At 30.4% G+C, this 21383-nt stretch overlaps 1 protein-coding gene across 1 annotated transcript in view; it reads right to left on the bottom strand.

The window, feature by feature from the left end:
- Positions 1–20990, bottom strand: part of LOC111613698 (MAU2 chromatid cohesion factor homolog) — a 34091-nt gene extending 13101 nt beyond the window's left edge. The window contains exons 1-5 of the mRNA XM_023355041.1: positions 20912–20990; positions 20546–20838; positions 12119–12136; positions 11886–11945; positions 6530–6625 (exon numbers count right to left, since the gene is read on the bottom strand). Coding sequence (XP_023210809.1) covers positions 6530–6625; positions 11886–11945; positions 12119–12136; positions 20546–20770 — 399 coding nt within the window. The 5' untranslated portion in view covers positions 20771–20838; positions 20912–20990. The remainder of the gene's footprint in view (positions 1–6529; positions 6626–11885; positions 11946–12118; positions 12137–20545; positions 20839–20911) is intronic.
- Between the last annotated feature and the right edge of the window lie 393 nt (positions 20991–21383).

Raw genomic sequence — 21383 nt, 5'->3', positions numbered from 1 at the left:
CCCACGTGGGTCAGTTAAAATTTAACTGCCCCACTTAATTTAACTGTTAAATTATTTATCATGTTATTTCTTCAAAAGTGGGAATTTTTCTAATAAAAATAAATAAATAAAAGTACTTTACTTACATTTATTTTGATATATTATGGCAATAAAATACTATGGAAATGTTTAGTTAGTGAGCACTTTTTGTATGGAATATAAATATTTCTATCTTGACATGCTTACAGATGCAGTGCTGCTAGCGAACACCATTCCAAATGACAGTGTTGTTCTATCATAGTTTAGGCGGGGAGTGGAAGCTCGGGGGATTCCCCAATAAAGCACAAATTTTTTAATGTTATATTCAGGCTCGTATTAAAATATTTATATTGTTTTTATTATTTATATGTGCAATTTATTTAAGTAAAAATTATTTGATTTATTTTTTATTTTTACTATTTCTAAATATGAGTCCATAGTAAATTTATAAAATATTTGAAAAAAACTGATGTCGTCGATTTTTCTGCGACCCCCACTTTGAGAATCACTGCTCTAGAGTACAATTAACACAAAACATCAAATAATAAGTTTTCATATTAAGAGATTAAAGAAATATATTCTAGAACACAAGTTACATTTATGAAGCTTTCTATAACCTCCAGTACAGGTTCTTTAGTAAATAACATTTTCAACCTCATTCAAAAGTCTTTGTCGGGCCACATTATTTCAAATATCTGAGATGTTCTGCGAATGTCCTTAAATATCTGAAGTAATGTAGCCCGATGAAAGCATTATTTATTAAGAATTTGTGTTAGAATTTGTAGTTGTTTACATTCTGTTTATGATGTACAATTTTGTTTACAGTTGCATGTATGATTCAATTTTGGCATATAATTCAACTTTTGAATTGTCTTGTTCTTCCGTACCTGTTCCTCTATTAAAGATTTTCAGCATTACATCTTCGGGATTAAAATATGTTTAAGTAATAATAACCAATTATAGTTCATTTATTTGAAAAATTACAGTATTAGCTAGTTCTCAAATTTCAAATAGTGATTCAAAATTTGAGATGTTCGTTAACCTGTTGATGATGATTTTGTGTTGTTAAAAGTACTTGTGTTATAAAAAAAAGATTTTAACACTGTCTCAAACTGTGTGTAGCTATTATTATATAATACTTGGTGTGGAGTTTAAACATAATATTTATCTAATCTTAAAACTGAAAATCAATATCCTTAATGATAGATGATTATATATAATGCAAATATATAAGAAATATTAAACAAAAGATGGTTATTGGAATTATAAGTGTCTGATTGGCTGATGAAAAGTTTGAACTCAGATATCCAAATTATGGATGATCAACTAAATCAAGATATTAATAATGTTCAAAAACTTTCGACTGATCAACATCTTTATCATTAACAAAACAGACATCTATCAAAACATAGTCTTTTGTTTACTTGCTTAAAATATCTTAAAACATTCATCACTTCAAAACTGGCTGTTTGGAATAAAACTAAACACACAAATACCCAAAACCAGTAAAAGGAATAAAAATAGTTATGTATACAAATACTTTTGTTCATTTGTAATGAACATCAGGTATTCCATAAGGAAAACAAAACAAACAATTAAGTACAGTATAGAGATTCAAAGTAATTTGAAATGCACACGAGTTGTGGTATGTTGTTACCAAGATGGATTTGGGGTATTTACGTGTATAGTTTTAGACTTTTTCAATAAATATTCTTATTGTTTTTGCAAGTTGTTACAGTATTACAGAATTTGCATGTTAAAATAAGTTATAAATGACAGTCTCTGTTTTGTGTCCATCTCCCATATGTGATCACTTTTGATTTTCCTCGAAAATGGTCACAAATGAGAGGTTTCACTGCACTTACTATTGTGTCATTTCATCACTGTTGTATGAGGATCATTCTAAAAGAAAAAAACGTTTTGATCTGACAAGCCATGCAGTTTTCCCCACCACCCCACTGCCATGTCATGGACCTTCCCATTTTTTTGCACCAATCTGATGTTAACAGCAAGCCACCCACAATGATCATTTACTGTTTACAGTGTGACTTTGAAATGTGTGACAAAATTAAAGATCCTGCCAAGTGAGAGGTTCATAGTGTAATATGCTTTTTGAATGCTAAAAAAGTCCACCCTACCAAAATTTACAGACAGATAACTGAGGTTTATGGTAATGTGATGAATGAAGCTTCAGTTCGAAACAAATGGCGGGGATTGTTGTCCAGAGGCATTGTGCTTCTTCAGGATAACACGTCTGCATGCTGCTGCGTTGACGAAAAACTTGTTTCAGCAGTTTAACATGTTCATGACGTTAGTAGATAAACGTTTAGGCAGCTGCTGGGTGTTAAGAGTCACGGATGACTCGTAGTTTATTTTAATACAGGTCAACATGAGTCACCCGTACTTCGTACTATTAAATTAATATATTTTATTGCACCTAATAAAATAATATCGATATATCAAGTATGATGTTTGTAGAATTATGTTATCAAAACATATGCACTGCCCCATGGAAAAACAAGCAATTATGTCTGTAACCCTAACTAGACATGTCCATATGAGTCCCATGTGCCTCGTAACACCGTGAACGTGTTAAGTGGGACGGTTTTGAACATCTTTCTTATATCCTGGACTTGGCTCTGAGTGATTACGATCTTTTCCCAAAAATGAAGGATTTTTTCGGCCAGGAATCACTATGGAAGTGACAACGAACTGAAAGAGGCCATTAATGACTGGTTCAAAAACTTGGCTGTAACTGAGTGTGCAGAAGGCATAGAAAAGCTGATGATACGCTATGACAAATTTTTAAATTTGTATGGCGACTATGTAGAAAAATAGCTAAGGTATCATATGTATTGTAAAATAAGTTTTGTTTCATTATCTTAAATAAAAATATCTAGAGAAGCAAACGTTCTTTACTTTTAGAATGACCTTCGTAAATATAAAATATATTACAGTTAAAATCTTGTTAATGTATTGCATAAAACGAGAGAATTTTTAAGTAATGTAAGCATAAAATAAAACACCAATAATCAAAGTACAGCAGAGTGTTGTTTATCCAAATGAATTGGGGACTGGGGTTGTTCGGATAACTTATTTTTCGGATAACCGATTATGTACGAAAAAATATATTAACCTATCCCATGTTGAAATTTTTCTCTGTTGCATGTCGCTTTGCATTGAATTTTCATCAATGTTAAGCCTAACGTAATTTTTTTAATGGCATCACTGTTCTTTTTAATTTCCAATATTGTGGCATTTCCAACTCCATGTTTCCGAGCTAATCTTGATCTACTAGCACCACACTTCAACTGATCTATTATTTTAAGTTTATCGGAAACACTGAGAACAACGCATTTACATTTATTCGCCTTTGCAAACAGTACAACAACTACAGCACGATCTGTTACAAGTATAAAATTCACATATCCAAAATTAATGTACCCCGATGGAAACAGATTTCGATTCAGCACAAAATACGTCCCGACACACAGTCCTCAGAAAAACACCACACAAAAGTGCCAGTGCTGCCAGCTAAAACACACACACCAACAAAAAAAATATTGGAGTAGCCCAAGACATAGGCAAAGATTGCAGCGCCATAGCACTAGTGGAAATTTAAATTTGCTGACTGGAATGCTGGTTAACCGACGTTTCGGTTGATTGGCTTTCGGATAAACGACGCTCTACTGTAATTCACAAATATACTTAAATAGTAAATATAACTTAAAAATTTGATTTAATAAGTAAAAAGATAATAAAAAAAATTTATAAATAAATCAGATAAACATTTCCAATTGTAATCCTTATCTTATTTTGAATTTAATTATTTTCCATGTATTTATGTTTACATTACACAAGAAAAAATTGGCAGTTTTAAAAACGAATCATTAAAATAACTGACTGCAAAGATATAAAACATAACATGGACTGTGTAAGCTTAACTGATACATTTACTAAATCATTATTTGTTTATAATTCATATCTGTTTATCTGTTTGTAATTCATATTATTTCTGATAAGCAACACTTTTCAATATTTTTGGTGTAATTCACTTCATGGTATTTTTCTTGGACTTAATTTTTGTTTATAATATTGAAACTACTTTATATCAAGTTAATACTTTATCACCATCCATGTAGTGAGATTTCAATACGTTTGAATTATAGTCAAAATACAGTCAAACCATGTGTTTTAAGCTTAGAACAAGTTACTTTTACCAAAAGTGGTTTCCTAATTCTGTCAAAACCCATATGGATTAAAATATTTTTTATTTTTTAACAGAAACACATTAAATATTAAATTCAGTTTTAAAAAAATTGACGGTCACATCACTCACAGGAAAACTCCTTCCCTTAAAGCAAACTAAAACTTATATTTTTGAATTTCCTTGATTATTAGGGGTATTCATGATGAGAGCTTTTTCCACATTTAGAAGAGCTGGATTATACAAAAGCTGTGAATCATGAACATGCATGTGGACTGGGTAAATTCAGTAAAGTAACAAACCTAAAACTTTTCAGTATTGCCAACTACAAAAATCATAATTCTCACCTATCTTTATTGGACATTTTATTGGTCAACATTATTGTCTTTTAAGGAAATTATTTTCTTCAATTTTGGTAAAATATGACAACTAGTCCCTCTATTGGTGAATCTCAATAATCTGTGAGTGTTGATCTAAAGCAGCTTCCTTTAAACCAAATGCTTTTGCTGTAGAATCTGTACTAACGAAGTCAACATAAAGAGAGATGATGCTTTTGTGACTTTTAAGAAAGCTGCAAAAGCCAGTAAAGCAAAAAGAGCTATAAATTGTGAATACTCTTACTGTGCATGCAATTTTTTTAAAAAATTGTGCACAGTAAATTGATCCACTTACAGTAATATATGTCAGATGGACAGTGCAAAAGTGATTAATAGTTTATAAAAGATTAAATAGCTGTCATAACAATAATTCATCACTTCTTACCAAGCATTTTTGTTTAAATCTCCTGTCATTGGCCATTTAGTAACTTTAATTATTTGTCTCATTTTTTTTTTCTTTTTATACTATATAAAGTAAAACAGATGCATTATTAAGATGAAAAAAGGAACTTTGTAAGCAGTTAAGTTCAATTATAATTGCTATTATTATTTATTAAAAAGTAATTCATAAGATGAAATAAATTCTCTAACAAAAGTAAGTTTTACTATTATAAAAATATGTTACAATAACAGTTTCATAAAAGCACTCAAAATATGAACATTGAGATACATGACTAATAAAAATTGATTTATTTTTTATAAGTAAAAAATAATGTTATACAATAATTTATTGAAAGTGTTCAACATTTAATCATTGTTATTGTAAAGTTGTTTAAAAATTTTTTTAAATAATTACAGGAGATCAATATTGGAAGCACAATTGCAATTATGATTTTGGAGCAGCTACAATGCTTTTATTTCTCTCAAAACCGAGATTGTAAAATACAGAATGAAAAATTACACATATAACAGAAAAAGAAAATTATTATTATAATTATATTATGTATTCTTACATTATTAATTCCACTTTTTACACATACATACATGAATTTAGTCTCTTGTTAACTGCAAATTTTTTTCAAAGTATTCCTCACTGTAGCACTCTTAGTACCAATACACCAAAAAAGTATCTTCGCATTCTTAGAGAAGAAACCATCTAGTCAGTTGACATTAGTTTTTCTAACTAGACAGTTTGTTTTCTGTCCAAATGTGAAATAAGAATTGAGTAGAAGCACTAGCAAAGTCAATAACATTGTTTCAGAAGGCTACAACAATCATTTGCTGCTGCTGACATAAAAAAGAACAAAATAAAAATCACACACACTCATGCTAGCAACCATGGACATTGTCCTTTTGACCCCACTGTACCTCGAAAACCCTCAATTTTTATTACATTTTTGGATTCCTCATTGTAATTAATGTAAAATGGCAAAGTTTAATCAAAATCCACTGATCAAATCTTTGAGCACGAACTAAATTCTACAAACCACACAAGAGGCTTCGCTAACGCTCTGCCTCAATAATTGTTTTTATGTCAACAAACTGTAAAATATTATCAATTTTTAAAATGTTTAATTGAATTAACTATTTATCTTGTTTACCTATATACAGATAAGTCAAAAATTTGTGTTTTGTTTAGAAATCCATTTATGAAAGATAGAATAATTTGATAAATTTCTATAACGACTTTCATGACTTAAGTCAACTGGTGATAATTTTGTCACATCCCTTCCATAGTCTACTTCTATTATGTTGTATTTATACTTTTTTATAATGAACATCTGTAATTAGATTTTGTTTTTTTAAATCATAAAGAATTTTATCACAGTATGAATGTTTCTGAACACAACTCATTAATTAATCTTATTGAAATTTATAGAAAATTACATTCAATTTGTTTTATGATTTAGTTTTTTGTCTTACGATCCTTTGGACTGGCAATCTGCAGGACTTATTTGCTCTAGATAAATAAATAAGTAGAACTTACCGCAAGCTGGAAAAGAGCACGGCAATGCCAAAACACGGACTGCTGAGATATTTCAATTGCTTTTTGCAGAATCGTTTTGGCAAGAGGCGTTTGGTTCTAAAAAAAGTACAAATTATTTAATGAGTTATTTTTCTGTTAAACAAGAAAATTTCAATTTTATAAATTTATTTACAAAACTTTAATATAAATCTTGGTAATTGAAAAAAGTAATTATTTTAAAAATGACATTTTTAATACTTTTTATATTAATTAATGTAACTTTTATATTTCTAAAGTTATTCAAATGAGCAGTTTTATTATTAATAGATGTCTCAATAAATAAGTTAAAATGAAAAAAGAAAAAAAAAACCTAAAAATGCTTGTGCCATTCACAAACTGGTGCTATCATGTAAATGTCAGATATTATGCAGAAACTTAGCCAGCATACTGTTTATTCATCTTAACATTCTCGGCAGTTGTTTGTAGAGATCTTCAGGATCACCAAAAATGAAATAAATAGAATATTGGAAATATAGAACAGTATTATTATTTTTAACATAAAATACACATTCAAATTTATAAATGTGGAATGAATGGCAAATATACATTAAGCTGGTTTCACGCATTTGATATATGCCAATTGCCAAATAATTGCCTATTTGTTCCCTTTGATTTGGTACAATATAACAACAAGGAGTTGTTCATGGTAAATTCAGAATATTACTTGCGAGTAAATCATTCACGCTACTCGGTACTCAGTACAGGTCAAGTGTTTGCTTGGCATTGGGCAAACATCAAATGTCTACAGCTGGCTTTACATACATTCTATATTTCCAATATGCCACTTATCCCACTTTTGGTGATCTTGAAGGACGAATAAATAGTATGCTAGATAAGTTCTGCATAATACCTGGTATTTAACAAAAAAAAAAAAAAAAAAATGCTTTATAGAGCAAATCCAAAATTATAAAATAAAGTGTTAAGTCTCTTCGTAGACTGCATATCGTAACAAGGATATACTACTTAAATACCTTATAAACTGCAGCCAAATTTATTAACAATTTCAAACATTTTCGGTCATCTTTAATGACCTTTATCAAGATTGAATGGAAATTGAATGATGACTGATTTCTATTAACAATAAATGCCATATTTAATCTCTTTGTAAACTGCATATCGTAACAAGGATATACTACTCAAATACCTTATAATTTATCATTACGCATTTATCGTTAATACAAATCAGTCAGCATTCGATTTTCGTTTGTTCTTGATAAAGGTCATTAAAGATGACCAAAAACTTTTGAAATTGTTAATAAATTTGGCTGCAGTTTATAAGGTATTTGAGTAGTATATCCTTATAAAATGTTAAGTGCTTTTGGACTACTGTAATCATCATTGAGAATATAAAATAGAATTTTCCATAGAGGAAGATGTATAAGAATGAGGAAAAAACCATAGTCATCATAATTATGGTGATTGGATTTTGTTTTTATGTTTTCACATATGGGTCTTCATGGCAACTTGAAACACTCAAACAATATTTTGTAATTTTGAGGTTGAATAAGTCCATTTTTCAATTGATTAAAACCTAATGAAATGTAAATATCTTACTAAAGCAGTTATAGATCAAAATATATTTGTTTAAAACAAATTCATTTCATATGATAGAATTAATTAAAATACAAGCATTCAACTAAAAGATTTACATCAAACTTTCAATAAAGCTTGTGTATTTTTTTTTAAACAATTAATAAAAATTCACTTTCTTTAAACTTTTGAAGACATGTTCTTGATTTGGTAACAGCAATGATATTGAATTAATCAATGACCTTTAACAGTAGGTAAAGTTTAAGTAATACTAATGTTTTTGACCTGATTAATGGATCATCTTCAAAAATAAACAGTTATTAAACTTCACACATTGTTAGAGATGCACTGAATAATTTGACTGATTAACCACAGTGGCTAGTTTATCCTCAGCAATGGTAGAAAGTAGTTAATCACCCCTTATCAATACTCTGTGTTGTGATTTAGCAAATTATAAAGCTTTATTTCTGTATTTTCATCAGTAATGGACAAGGCAGCAAGCTGCCAGAAAGTGAAATACCTACAATGCAACTTGTTGCATTAGAGGTAGATGATTTCCCCCTCAAAAAAATATATTCTCAAAAGTATAAATATAATTGAATAACTATGTACAGAGATTTGCAAAATTTAAATTATTGTTATTAATTTTCTCTAAATATGTCATTAAAAAACAAAAAAATATTTAAAGAACTTATTTTTTTAATCAAATTAATCATGTAGTTCAACTTTTTTTTCTATTCTCTAATATGTTTTGTTTTTTAATAGAATGATAAAATACTGCATAATAATGTGTGTTAGTTTGATAATCAATCACAAGTAAAATTTATAAATTTATGTACAGAATAAACATCTTATAGAAACAGATTTATATAAGATTAAAGATAATTTTTGAATCTATTTCAAATTAAACTGGAAAATACTGGAGAATTTAATAAAAAAAAAAAACACTTCAGTATAAGAAGTTAATGAAGTTTTCTTAACAATTATGACCTATTTTTAGTAATTTTTTCAGGTCAATTTAATAAGAGTTTTAAATAGCAACACATACCAAATATTAGTAGAAAAAGATAACTTATACTACTGTCTGTCGGCTTTACATACATGAACAAATCTGCCTGAAGAGAACAGTTATATACTATCAAAACTACTCTCAAATCAAATTATTTTTTACATAATGCCAACAGACAGTTGTATACATTATCTTTTTTGGTCAATTTAATAATAATAATTTTAAAAATTAAAAAGCAAAAGACTTATATTAGAAGAATAAAATTAATCATTTTTATTATTGTTACTACTGATCAATGGAATTCCAATATATAATTTACATAACAATCAATCAGAATAAAAAATTGTTAAAGTAGTCCTTACCATAATAAATAATATACTATATTGAATTGAAGAGTGAGAAGGTGGGTGGAAAACATGAAAAACAGAAAAGACTGGTGTTAAATAATACAATAGAAATTTATGAAGCCTCCAAAGAGAAGTGTCAACATGAAACTGACATTAATTAAAGTTGATTTCTTAGTTTTGTGAACAGTACCTGCTAAATTGTATTTGTAATACCTCTAGTATTCATTCTGTCTGTGTGCACCTTATCCATCAGAATTTTAAGCTAATGTTTGCAGGCTCAAAAGTGACCCAATTAAGTCCCCCTGATAGGCAGCATTCCTTTAAGTGCTATCAAAACTTTTTATAACAAGATATTTTCAAGATATTAACGCTATCAAAACTGTCTCTCTACTACTTATGTCCAAGCCTTGTAGCCATTTAGGCAGTGGCGAGAGATATCCCAGTGTTCAGGATCTCAAGAAAACCCTTTTCCAACTCTTCCACTCTAATTTTATTGATAACATTATATATAATCAGTGGGTTAAAGTTGACTGCTATTCACTTGAAAGAATGACAAATAATACTGAAGACTTTTGTAGATAAATTTATAGTGTGCAATACTTGTCAAAGCCAAATGTAATTACATTGCAAAACGACAGTCAGAATACTTCAAGTCAGTGCCAATGCCTGTAAAAATCATCAGGATAACAACAATCTCAGAGTCTATAGATGTCAAAGATAATCCAGAGAGTTACCTGATAAGTTGCCTACTGAAAGTGGATATGCCCATAAAAATGTACTAAATTGATTGCCAACATTTTTACCAGTTTTTCTTTTCAGAGCTGTTTCAATACAGGTCACTGTGTTTCCAAAGTGAGAAACTGTGGAAATGAAATCATCGATGAGAAACTGATAAAGATCAATCCGTTCCTATAATGAAGAAGAAATAAATCATGTTCGAATTTTACATTCATAATTCTTCCAAAGGCTCCAAGTTCATTACTATGACCTGGACCAGTGAGTGGGAAGGGTGATTTGAAATGAAGTAGAGGGCATGTTGTCATTGTACACTTACACATGCAATATCAGACCAATCTCCTACTCCTAGTCAAGTGCCCCATATGCTTTGTACAGGTAGTGCACCAAAATTTTGACTTGACTTTTCTTTCTTAATTAATTAAATGAAAAATTACCTCTACCAAAGCTTGCCATTCGGTAGAACAAAGGTATGAGTTTGTTTGTTTATTTAGTTATGACAATGAAACACTTGGGTGATCTGCCTAGGGAAAATGACTTCCGGGAGATCTTTTTAAGGGAAACTGTAATGCCCTATTTAGGCATTACAGACGTGGAGAAAACCCGGAAAACTCAACGTGGCCAGCCTGTCCGAGCAAGATGCGAACCCACGATCGAACTTCAAATAAAGACCACTTGGCCACTGGTGGGCCAAAGGTACGAGTAAAAAATATGTGAAAGCATGCAAAATAAATGGGGGTATTTTGAGCTATTCAACTTTGAATGTTTGAAAACTTTGTATAAAAAAAAAATGTTTGAATCAAAAATGAACTATAAACTATTGCTCCTTGTTCCTTTTCTTACAAAATGCAACAAATCATATCTCTATATCATACGTACTTTCCGAGATACATGCATACAAGTAAAACAGATTTCCCAAAAAGTCAAAATTTGAAAATTAGTATCACCAAAAATAATAAATTTGCAAAACACTTTGGCAGGGCTTCATATGGGTGCAAAATAAACATACTCCACGAAAATCACCAAAATCTGACATCATGAAGGTCAAGTCCCCAAACAGGAAAAGCATACTTAAGTTATGAAATGATAGCATTTTCGTAGAGGGTGTCCAGTGTTGGAGTTGGAGCCCCAATGAAGAGTAGCCACAGTATAAATCTTTCTGTTCTAAATATATTTCAACACCAAGAACTTTTCTTAATTGTCATCAACCCCAGAAGACATCATTCCTTCTTTACATATTTGAACAAAAGTCATAGCTTACAAAAGCTTGCTATATATCTGATTTTTAAGAGTTCTTGGCACATTCTAGAAGAACTTTTGTACAGAATTTTTTTTATAGTTGTCTACAAAGTTAAATATAGTTCTTGAATTGTTTCTTTTAATGTTTTACAGCTAAGTTAATTAAAACTACTAAGAAGCCAGTAGGTAGCCAAACTGGCTATCTTATTAATAATGACTAATTTTGTTCTACATGCCATTTTGAGATAAGTGAGAGAATAAGTTAAAAATAGGATATTTAGTGGCCAGGACTGGGGATGAGTAACTATTGGTGGCTATTTTGTATACATTTTTGTTAAAAAAAAATAAATGTTCTTGGAAAAATGGTTGCTGTTTAGATGTGGCCTTATTGGAGGTTCAACTGTGTTATAAATTAAATAAATAAATTATTTTACATCATTTATATGAATATTCTTACCTTTCTTTCATATAATTCAGCCAAAACACTGGCAATTTCAAACTTTATTTCGTCACTTATCTATTTCAATAGAATCAAGGAAATTCAGTAAATTTTGAATTAACAAGAAACTAGAACAAAAACAACAATTCTGTAAATTTCATATCTTATTATAAATAAATTAGTGTATTGAAAAATGAATTTTTCCTTTTAAATTATAAAAAAAGTAAATTTATTTTGGATTGAAAGGATACATTCTGGGACAGGAACCACTGTAAAATAAAATTTAAAATAAATTATAATATGATAACAAAAATCAATTTTAAATAATATATTCAAATAATTTTTATTATATAAATATGTAAACATCTAAAAGCCCGATTATTTTCTCCCTGAATATTCTAAATTATTTAATATATATTAATGTGGGGTTTAGACGAGTAACATTCCTAAACCGTTAAGACAATAAATTTACGAGGGGTTGTGAGGAGACGAGGAGAACGAGAGAGAAAAGGCGAGTAAGGGGAGAAGTGAAAAAGACGACAGTTAGAGATGGCGCGAAAGTAAGAAAGGACAAAAAAGATGTTACATTTCATTACGAAGGCGGGAACATTATCATTCTATCAAGACGATTACGAACGCTAAATTATTGTCATTTCTAGTTCTCTATCTCAATCACTATTTCTACATTAATTTAATTATAATTATTAAATTTAATAAGAGATGGCACCAAACGCCTACTTCTAGTACCAAATTATGTAATATTTAATCATTAATAGTAACGGTAAAGTAGCCCGAAAATCTGGCAATCATTTGACATATATTATATTGAGTCAAATTTATGTTGTAGTCATATAATAAATAATAATAATAATAATGAGATGACATTTACTATATATTATAGCCTATGTTTAAAATAAATTTAGAATTAATATGGCAGAGTATGAATGGTAAAAGATCAAATCAAATTTTGAAGTAATGACATTAATTTTTTTTTAAAACATCCAAGTAGTATAGACACAACTGCTGAAAGCTTTGCACAGAATGCAGAGGTAGAATGGGTTCCCTTTCTTTTTCTTTTGAATAAATGAAATACATAGAATGTTTCTTTATTAATAAATAGCAGTCTTAAACATTTCATTTTTCGTAAAAATAGCATTGATTTATAGGGATAGAAACAACCCAAGTTTTCTCCAGGCCAGGAAAAAATTCCCATCTCCCCTTTCTTGATGAGCCACCACATTGCAGGATTCTGCAGAGCCTAGCTAAATCACTGATCTACATAATATATATTGTACATTATCAATAATTTATTTTAATAAATGTAAAATTGGGAAAGTTAAATTGTTCAGCATAAAATTTTTCTGTTTCCTTTAGAATATATAATTATTGTAATTGATGTAATATTAAATGACAATAAAATCACATACTGCTTTATCTATAAGAAGTTAACTTCATCCTTACATACATTGTCACCACCCTTTTAAACCTTCTGATAAAAACTGATGCTCTTTGATTCTAGCCACTGCACTACAGAACATTTCACTTAATCTATCGATTGCCAATGGATGCATTTAATGCCTTTTTTTTTGGTGGGGGGAATAAAACAGATATCTGATGGGCTAGATATCTGATAAAACAAGTCTCAACAAGTTTACGCTTGCATTGATTAATTATAAATTTAGCATTCTGTTTACAAATAATAACCACTTTCTGTGAACTTTCTGAATGCCCTTGATGTACACTTTAATCTGTGAAAAATTTCTGAGGATGAGTGAAATATAAGAATAAATTCATTGTATATAAATCCATTAGCAAAAGAATTGAATTGCCTGTTTATTAAGATCCACAAATTCAAAATTAAATCTATATTTTCTGTGTCATTCTTGATTATTTCATACTTTTGTAAAATGAATTATGTTGTACTGCATTTATTTTCTTTTATTTTTTCATTTAAAAGCACTCCCAAGTTGAAAAAATTATAATTCTTAACTTATTAAACTTATTATTATTATTATTTTTTTTTTTTGGAAAGAATGCATATGAGATATTTATCGCATAAGTAAATTCTTCATTGTTGTTTTATCAGAAATAATGTTTTTAAATATTGACCTAATTTATTAATATCATTTTTCTTCAAAATAACATTTACGCAAATAATAAATAAAATTCCAATTCAAAAACTTATAAACTGAAAAATCTGCTTTATTAAAGCTCACTAACTTACACCAAGTATCAACTCTAAGTGCTTTTGGGGAAACCGAGCCTGTCATTGGGTAAAACAACAGCAATCTTAGCTTGACTGCCATGACAACTATAGCTGTTTATATACATCTGGATGTCTATTGATGGAAGCACTATGCTTCACAACAGTTTTGGAACTGAGCACATAGTGGAAAATCTGAAGATACTAGGGATTAAGTGAATTTTTCATGTTGATCAATATTAAGAGAACTAATTTGCTTTGTTTGACAATATATCATTTTATTATTCTTAATCTGCAAATATTATAAGTAAATTTCTGAAATATGTTAGCTAATTTTAATCAAAATATTGCCAATTAAAATCAAGGTAAAAGTTAGTTAAATTCATAAAGTAAATATGGATTTAAATGTTTTTAAAAGATACTAATGTGTTTTAAAAAACATTATGAGAAACCAGTTTTAACAGACCAAAAGTCTACCAAAAGTAACATAAAACTGTAATTTTATATTTAAATAAATAACCAATAATATACACTGGACACCACTTCTACAATGCAAATTATGTAATAAATGTTTTATGACTACCAGGGTGCAAGCACACTGTTGCAGAGCTATGCTGGGGATTCTTTCTCTGAAATTAATTGAAGAAAAGGATATGCACCACTGAGGTAATTACCATAACACTACATCAACTGCTGTATAACATTGAGATATTTATTACCCAAGACGAGTTAATTGCCCAAATGATGCACCAAGTACAAGTGTTTTGTGTCAAAATGCTGCTTATTTATAAGGGTCTTCACCCAATTATTAGAAGCTAGGAAGGATTTCATAAGCACGTCAACATTTTCAGCACATTTCATAGTTTATGGCAGCCTATCTGTTTGTTTGTCTATTTTTTTTTAATCAAAAAATCAACCATTCTTTCAGTTTAGTATACTTTCTGTAAAATATAGACATTTTTCCAAGTTTCTTTTCTTTTCCTGTTTTTACTAGCATTTTCCATATACTGTAAGGAAGAAACACACACACTGTAGAGTTTGCGCATGAACTATTTTACATTATAAAAATGTCCATTACAACTTTATACATAATGTACCAGTATAAGCATACGAAAAGTTTCACACTAGAAGTTTATTTTATAAAATTGCAAAAACAATCACATTTGATCCTTTATCAACGTCAATGAATCGTCATCATTATGCACACCTACATAAGAATACACTTGGTGTTTGTCGGATATTTATTTTTGCTTCAGTACACGTGTTTGCAATCTTGCTTTTAGTTCACGTCAGTTAATTAGTTAATTATTAATGCAATAATAATCTTCGATATCTCCAGGAGAAAACGAAGTGAGAACTTCAATAGCATCCACGTTTGTTATATTTTCATAACAATGTTCTTGGATGAGCAAATGTCATCTGACGTTACGTGTTTATAATTATAATGTACAGTAAATACAATGTAAAATATATTGTGCGCAAACTCTGTGCTGTCATTTCGATTACCAATATTTCCATAACAATTGCATTTGCAACTTGGTAGTCATAGAACATTTTTTGCTTACTTTGCATCATAGAACTCACAGCTGCATTTTTGCAACATCCTTTCCAAACACCCTGCACATATGTACTGTATGTATATCATTAAAATAGATCATTTAATGTACAGTAATTAGTATTGTCTTTCTTATATTCATAAAAATCTTTTGATATTTAATTTAAAAAAAAATTTTAATTTAATGAATTCAAAATAGAAATTATATTTTGAAAAATATCTAGTGTATAATTTCAGTTTTAATTACACGAAAAAGTTTGTCAAAATGAATACATTTAAGAAAATAAATAATGCATTATTGAAATAAAGAAATTATTTTACTTTTTGAAAACTATTATTTTCTGAGCAGGGATTTTTGATTATTTGTTTGTTTTGAACTGGGACAAACAGAAATACTTGAAATAAAAAAATGGTGAAGCATTATACTAACAACCAAAAGGATACACCAAGAAAAAGTGACCTTTTAATAATAACAACAACAACAAAAAAAAAAGTGGTTTCAAACAACAAAATAATATTTTCATGATAAACATACCATCTGTTAAATAGATTAGTGAAAATTAGTTAAATTAGCAAATAATGAAATGACAATTTTTTAATTTCTCAAGAGTTGGATCATGCAGAATTTTGTGCGGTTGCACCATTCACACTGCCCTCCAGCCAGTCCTACATACAATAATACAAATTAAAATAACAGTATAAAGCAGTAATGAGCAACCCCTGTTCTTGCAGTCCTAATTTATGACCCCTGGGTTTTGTCAATGTAATTCATTTTCCTGTTTTCTACCTCTTGCTATTACACAACCCTAATTAAGCTGATGTTCACAATGAAACCCATTCAAACTAAACTTGACCAGTATAAAGGTAAGAATAAATTACATATTATTAGTTAGCATGTATTATTTTCATATCTAATGTACTGAAGGTTAACAAATACTCAGCAGGCTTTAAAGTCGATGACTCTTTAAGAAAAAAATTGCATGTGGCTGTTTGTTGGAAATCTCGGTCATGGCTACATCCAGTAAAGGTTGCTCATCACTGCTATAAAGTATACTCAGTACAAAGAAAACACTATAAATGAAATTAGAATTCAACAAATAAAATAAATCAATTCCTAACTTCTGTCAGTGTAAATATTTATCAAATAAAAGACAAAAATAAGATAGATCTGCAATTTCTTGCTATATTCAAATCATTCTTCAATGAATTGAACCAGTAGTTTATAACCCTTTTGAACCTACAGCACATTATTATTAAATATTACTGGACTGGTCAATAGGTTGTTCACAGAACATGCTTTAGCACTTTTCTTGTAACCAGTAGAATAAGTTTTCCTGATCGATTACTGCTGCAGAACAATAAAACAATCAGTCACTCTACTCATTCTTCCTCCATGACATTTTTCCCTCTTTAATGCAAGCATATGACCTTCTGAAATATAACTGATAACACAGAAGTACATTTTATTTTTTTTTAAATTTTAACATTTTGTCATTTAAATTTTTTATTCATCTCACAGCACACTTAAAACTGCTTCATGACACAATTTACTTATCACTGAATTTAATATATAAAAGTTTACTAAATTATGTATTATAATAAATACAATATATATTTTAGCATTAAATAAAAATCTAGCAATGAGTTGCATAACTTTCCCAGCAAAAAAATTTAAAATTGTGTGTAGAACCATCTGTTATGATATTTTATTTTAAAAATTTCAAGATCCCGAGTCCAAAAGTGTAAAAAATCTCAGAGGGTCATTTTTAAACCGACTGCCATACTTTTTCTCTGTTATATATTGATATAATAGCCAGGAAAGTAAAAATGTGCAGCTATGATAACATTTGTATTATTTCATACTTCAATAGAGAATGAACTATTTATAGTAACGAACTGAATACACAAAGTCCAAAACTTAAAGACAGACACAATCAGAGCCGTAACTAGGCAGGTGCAACAGGTGCACCCGCACAGGGCCCACTTGGAAGGGGGGCCCAAACTGCTGTTCACAAGAAATTATATTTTTAAATTTAAAATTTTTCTGCCTTTCTGCAGCGCGGTTTGGCGATTACATTTCGCCTTACTTAGACCCTAGATGTCTGCTCACCAGTGTTCCCAACTGTGGCGACTTTTAGAGGGACGTAGTGAGGTAGCGGAGACCTCAGACAAATCAGCCAAAAGTAGCGACTTTTGAGATTTTTTAATTTATTTTTTGAGAAATTTAAATTTATGTTTATAGTTTTCAAATTTACAGATTTTTCTCTACTTTATAGAGCTCTCTGGCAACTACTAATATTATTACGATATACAAAACTGTATTTCTAGATTTTTCTACAGTGTGCAGAGCTAGAAATCTGTAAAGGTAACATTTTGTAACAAAAATAAATCTGCCCGAGGATTTTTTTAAAATTACTAAATTGAAAACGGTAACTCCCGAATAAAATCTTAGTCTCGAGGTTGTAAAAGGCGTGCAGAAATTCTGACATCATTTTTTGCTTTATAGTGGTACGCATATGTGGTGTATACCTGAACGGCGGATTAAGCGGTAAGCGAACTATGCGGGCGCGTAGGGCCCCGAAGGGGCTCCCGCAGTCTTTAAAATGCTACTGAAAAAAGGGATTGCGAAAACGCAGAAGATAGAAATAGTCCAAAAAAACGCTTCGATATATATAGATACATGGAAGTAATAAATGATATAGCTTTATGGCCAACAATATTAACAGATGCTATTATTGATCATATTCTTAAAACAAACCAAAAAGTATAGAAAAGGGATTTCTTAATAAACGAAAAAAAAGAGTTAAGATAATGGAAATAGATAAAACACCAGATGAAGGAAGTAACTTGACACCCGAAAAATTATTTAAAATACAAATTTACAGTGTTCTTGACACTCTATTGTGTCAAATAGATTGGCGTTATGAAAAAATGAAAACTATCTGTGACGATTTTTGCTTTCGCTGTGGCTGGTCTTTACAATGCATGAGTTTGCTGATTTAAAAAAATCGGCTGCAGATCTCGCTATTAAATATAGCAAAGATTTAAAAAAGTACGAATTCACAAGTGAAATTGAAAGTTTTAATTTTGAAGTAACGACTCTTATACAAAATATAGAAACTGCATCTCCGCTTAATATTCTACAGGCTCTTCATGATTTTGGTTTAATTGAGTCTTACCCAAATATCAATGTCGCTCTTCGAATATTTCTAACTCTTCCCGTTTCTATTGCTTCGTGCGAGAGAAGTTTTAGCAAGTTAAACTTAATAAAAAATTATTTAAGATCAACTATCGGACAAGAACGATTATCCAATATTTCTATTATTTCAATAGAATACAATATCGTTAAAAATATTAATTATGATGGTGTAATTAATGAATTTGCTGAAATGAAAGCCAGAAAAATTCAATTAAAATAAATCTTATTAAAAATCTATTGTAATGTATTTGTTTTATTATTTTCCCAAAACCAAATAAATTAAGGGGCCTAAATGCAAATTCTTGCACAGGGCACAAGAATGGCTAGTTACGGCTCTGGACACAATTGCTAATGGCGATAGCTATAGAAAAAGTCGGAGACAGTCAGCAACCAGCCCGTCACAACATTGTGAGTGCCTGCATTATGGTTCAAGATGGACATATTCCACATTGACGAGTCTCTCTGCCTAAGTACTTTCCATCCATTCTTCACCTATGTCTAACTGCTGTATATATCATTTTCGCTAAAGACTTTTTTGCGTATTATTCCGTGTTAGATGTCGAGTAATACAGTTATCATATTCATCTACATTTGTCAACAATTCTCTCCATTCACGTACAAGTTTTGTATATTAATACTTCTAGATCACCGATCATTACAGAACGAATTGAATATAGTAAGATGTTACAGATCCAGTTTATATTTTTCTTTTATTTAATAAATGTTTACACTAACAGAAATCAGGAATCGGTTTATGGAATTCATTCATAAAATTGAGACAGAACTATTTAATGTAATGTCAACTTGCTCATCCTGCTGATCCCCCTATAAATTTAGGGGAATCAGCAGGATGGGAAAATTTAGGGGAGAAATAGGTTAATGGAAAAATTTAGAGGGAAAATGTAAAGTCTGTCCATATCAGTTAGTGGAGTTTCGGCGATAAGCAGGACCTTCCAAAAGTCGCACTGTTCTCGCACAAGAATCTTAGGGTGCGACTGTGCAGACGAGAATTTAGTAGCGAGAGGTTGCAAGCAATATAGTTCTTGCAAAGGAAAAACATGCACAAGAGACAAGCACAAAATATTGCCGGCAGGAGTGAATTTCTAGTTCTTGCATATATTTGACAGGGTTTGATATTTATTGTCTTCTCACCTCTTCTCGCCACACATTATAGCTTTCTTGCGTCTGCACAGTCGCACCCTTATGGCAGGATCAGATCCGGAGCGGGTGGCTTCATCACGCTTGCATGCACCCGCACCCTAAAGTGAAAATTTGTTTCTCTGGATCGTCAAAAGACGAATTTTTACGCACATCGCAACCGAGCAAAGCCATTTTGGGGAAATTTTGGACCGTTTAGGGGGATTTCACCAAAGAAGACTGGCAACACTGCCATTTAATAAATTAGCATTGTATACATTACTACCATATAAACAAGGGTCTGACAAAAGGGATTTATTGTCATTTTTATGAATTAATTTAAATATTTGATGCACAATTAAACGCTACATTTAATTAAACTACACCTTTCATTAATAAATTACGCCAGTAACTTATTAATAGTTAATAATATATCTGTTGATATTGATGTAAAGTAGGCTTCCCCGCAACGATTGCCCTATTTACAGTACATCGTATGACGTAACACGATTAAATATATGGAAAATAACAATTATTTAATTATATAATTAAACTTTAAAGTCAATGGTAAACGTAATACTCACCGCTTTTTCTAAATGGGACTGTGCCAAGTCGGTATTCTTCGTATATTGAAGCAGTATATTACCGAGTTGCAAGTGAGTTCGCGCTTCTACTCTTTGATGTAGCTTAAGATTAAAGACGGAAACCAGACACTGAATGCAATTCCTTATATTCGGTGGATTCATGGTGCGAAATTCTTCCGCCAGTGCTAACAACGCATAATAACAAGCGTGTTGAGTAGTCGCCATCTTGCCTTCTTCCCCGACCTCGCTGCTGTGACGTCACGGCACTAGTTCGTCGGCTGACATTTTCATTCCTTCATAATGAGTTGGAGAAAATTAAACAAATTCGTACGAAATTGTAAAAGTATTGATTGGGTTTTAGTTTACATTAATAGTAACGTATCGATTGGACTGGAGTTCAATGTGTATGGATCATCGAGTGCATTCGGAAATCGTGTTCTCGAGTCGGAGTATCGAATGTTTGTTCGAAGAAGGTAAACGAATTGTCGAAGGCGTCGTCCAAAAAATAAATAAAAATTGATATTAATCGTATTTTATTCGAAATATAATAAAATGTGAAATTATATATTGTGTAATAAATTAAAAATAATAATAATAAATAATATAGTTGAGTCTATTTTACAGGAGCGGTCAAGGTGGCAGCCTACCCCTCTGCGGAATCCGGGTTCGAATCCGGATGGGTAGAAAAATCCAGAGGAATTTTTCGGATATGTCGGGCCCCGTTCCTCACAACCCGGTCGCCCCATTGTGGGCCTGGTCGAACCCATATGGGCTTGATAAAAGAGGCTCTCTTAGTGCACACAGGGCGGAAAGATTTAAAAAAAAAAAAAGTCTACTT

This window comes from Centruroides sculpturatus, unplaced genomic scaffold (genome assembly GCF_000671375.1).
Source record: "Centruroides sculpturatus isolate CEXI.00-Female unplaced genomic scaffold, Cexi_2.0 scaffold2034, whole genome shotgun sequence".
Taxonomy (NCBI): Eukaryota; Metazoa; Arthropoda; class Arachnida; order Scorpiones; family Buthidae; genus Centruroides; species Centruroides sculpturatus.
Note: the sequence above shows the minus strand (reverse complement) of the source record. Positions and strands in the feature narration are given on the sequence as shown.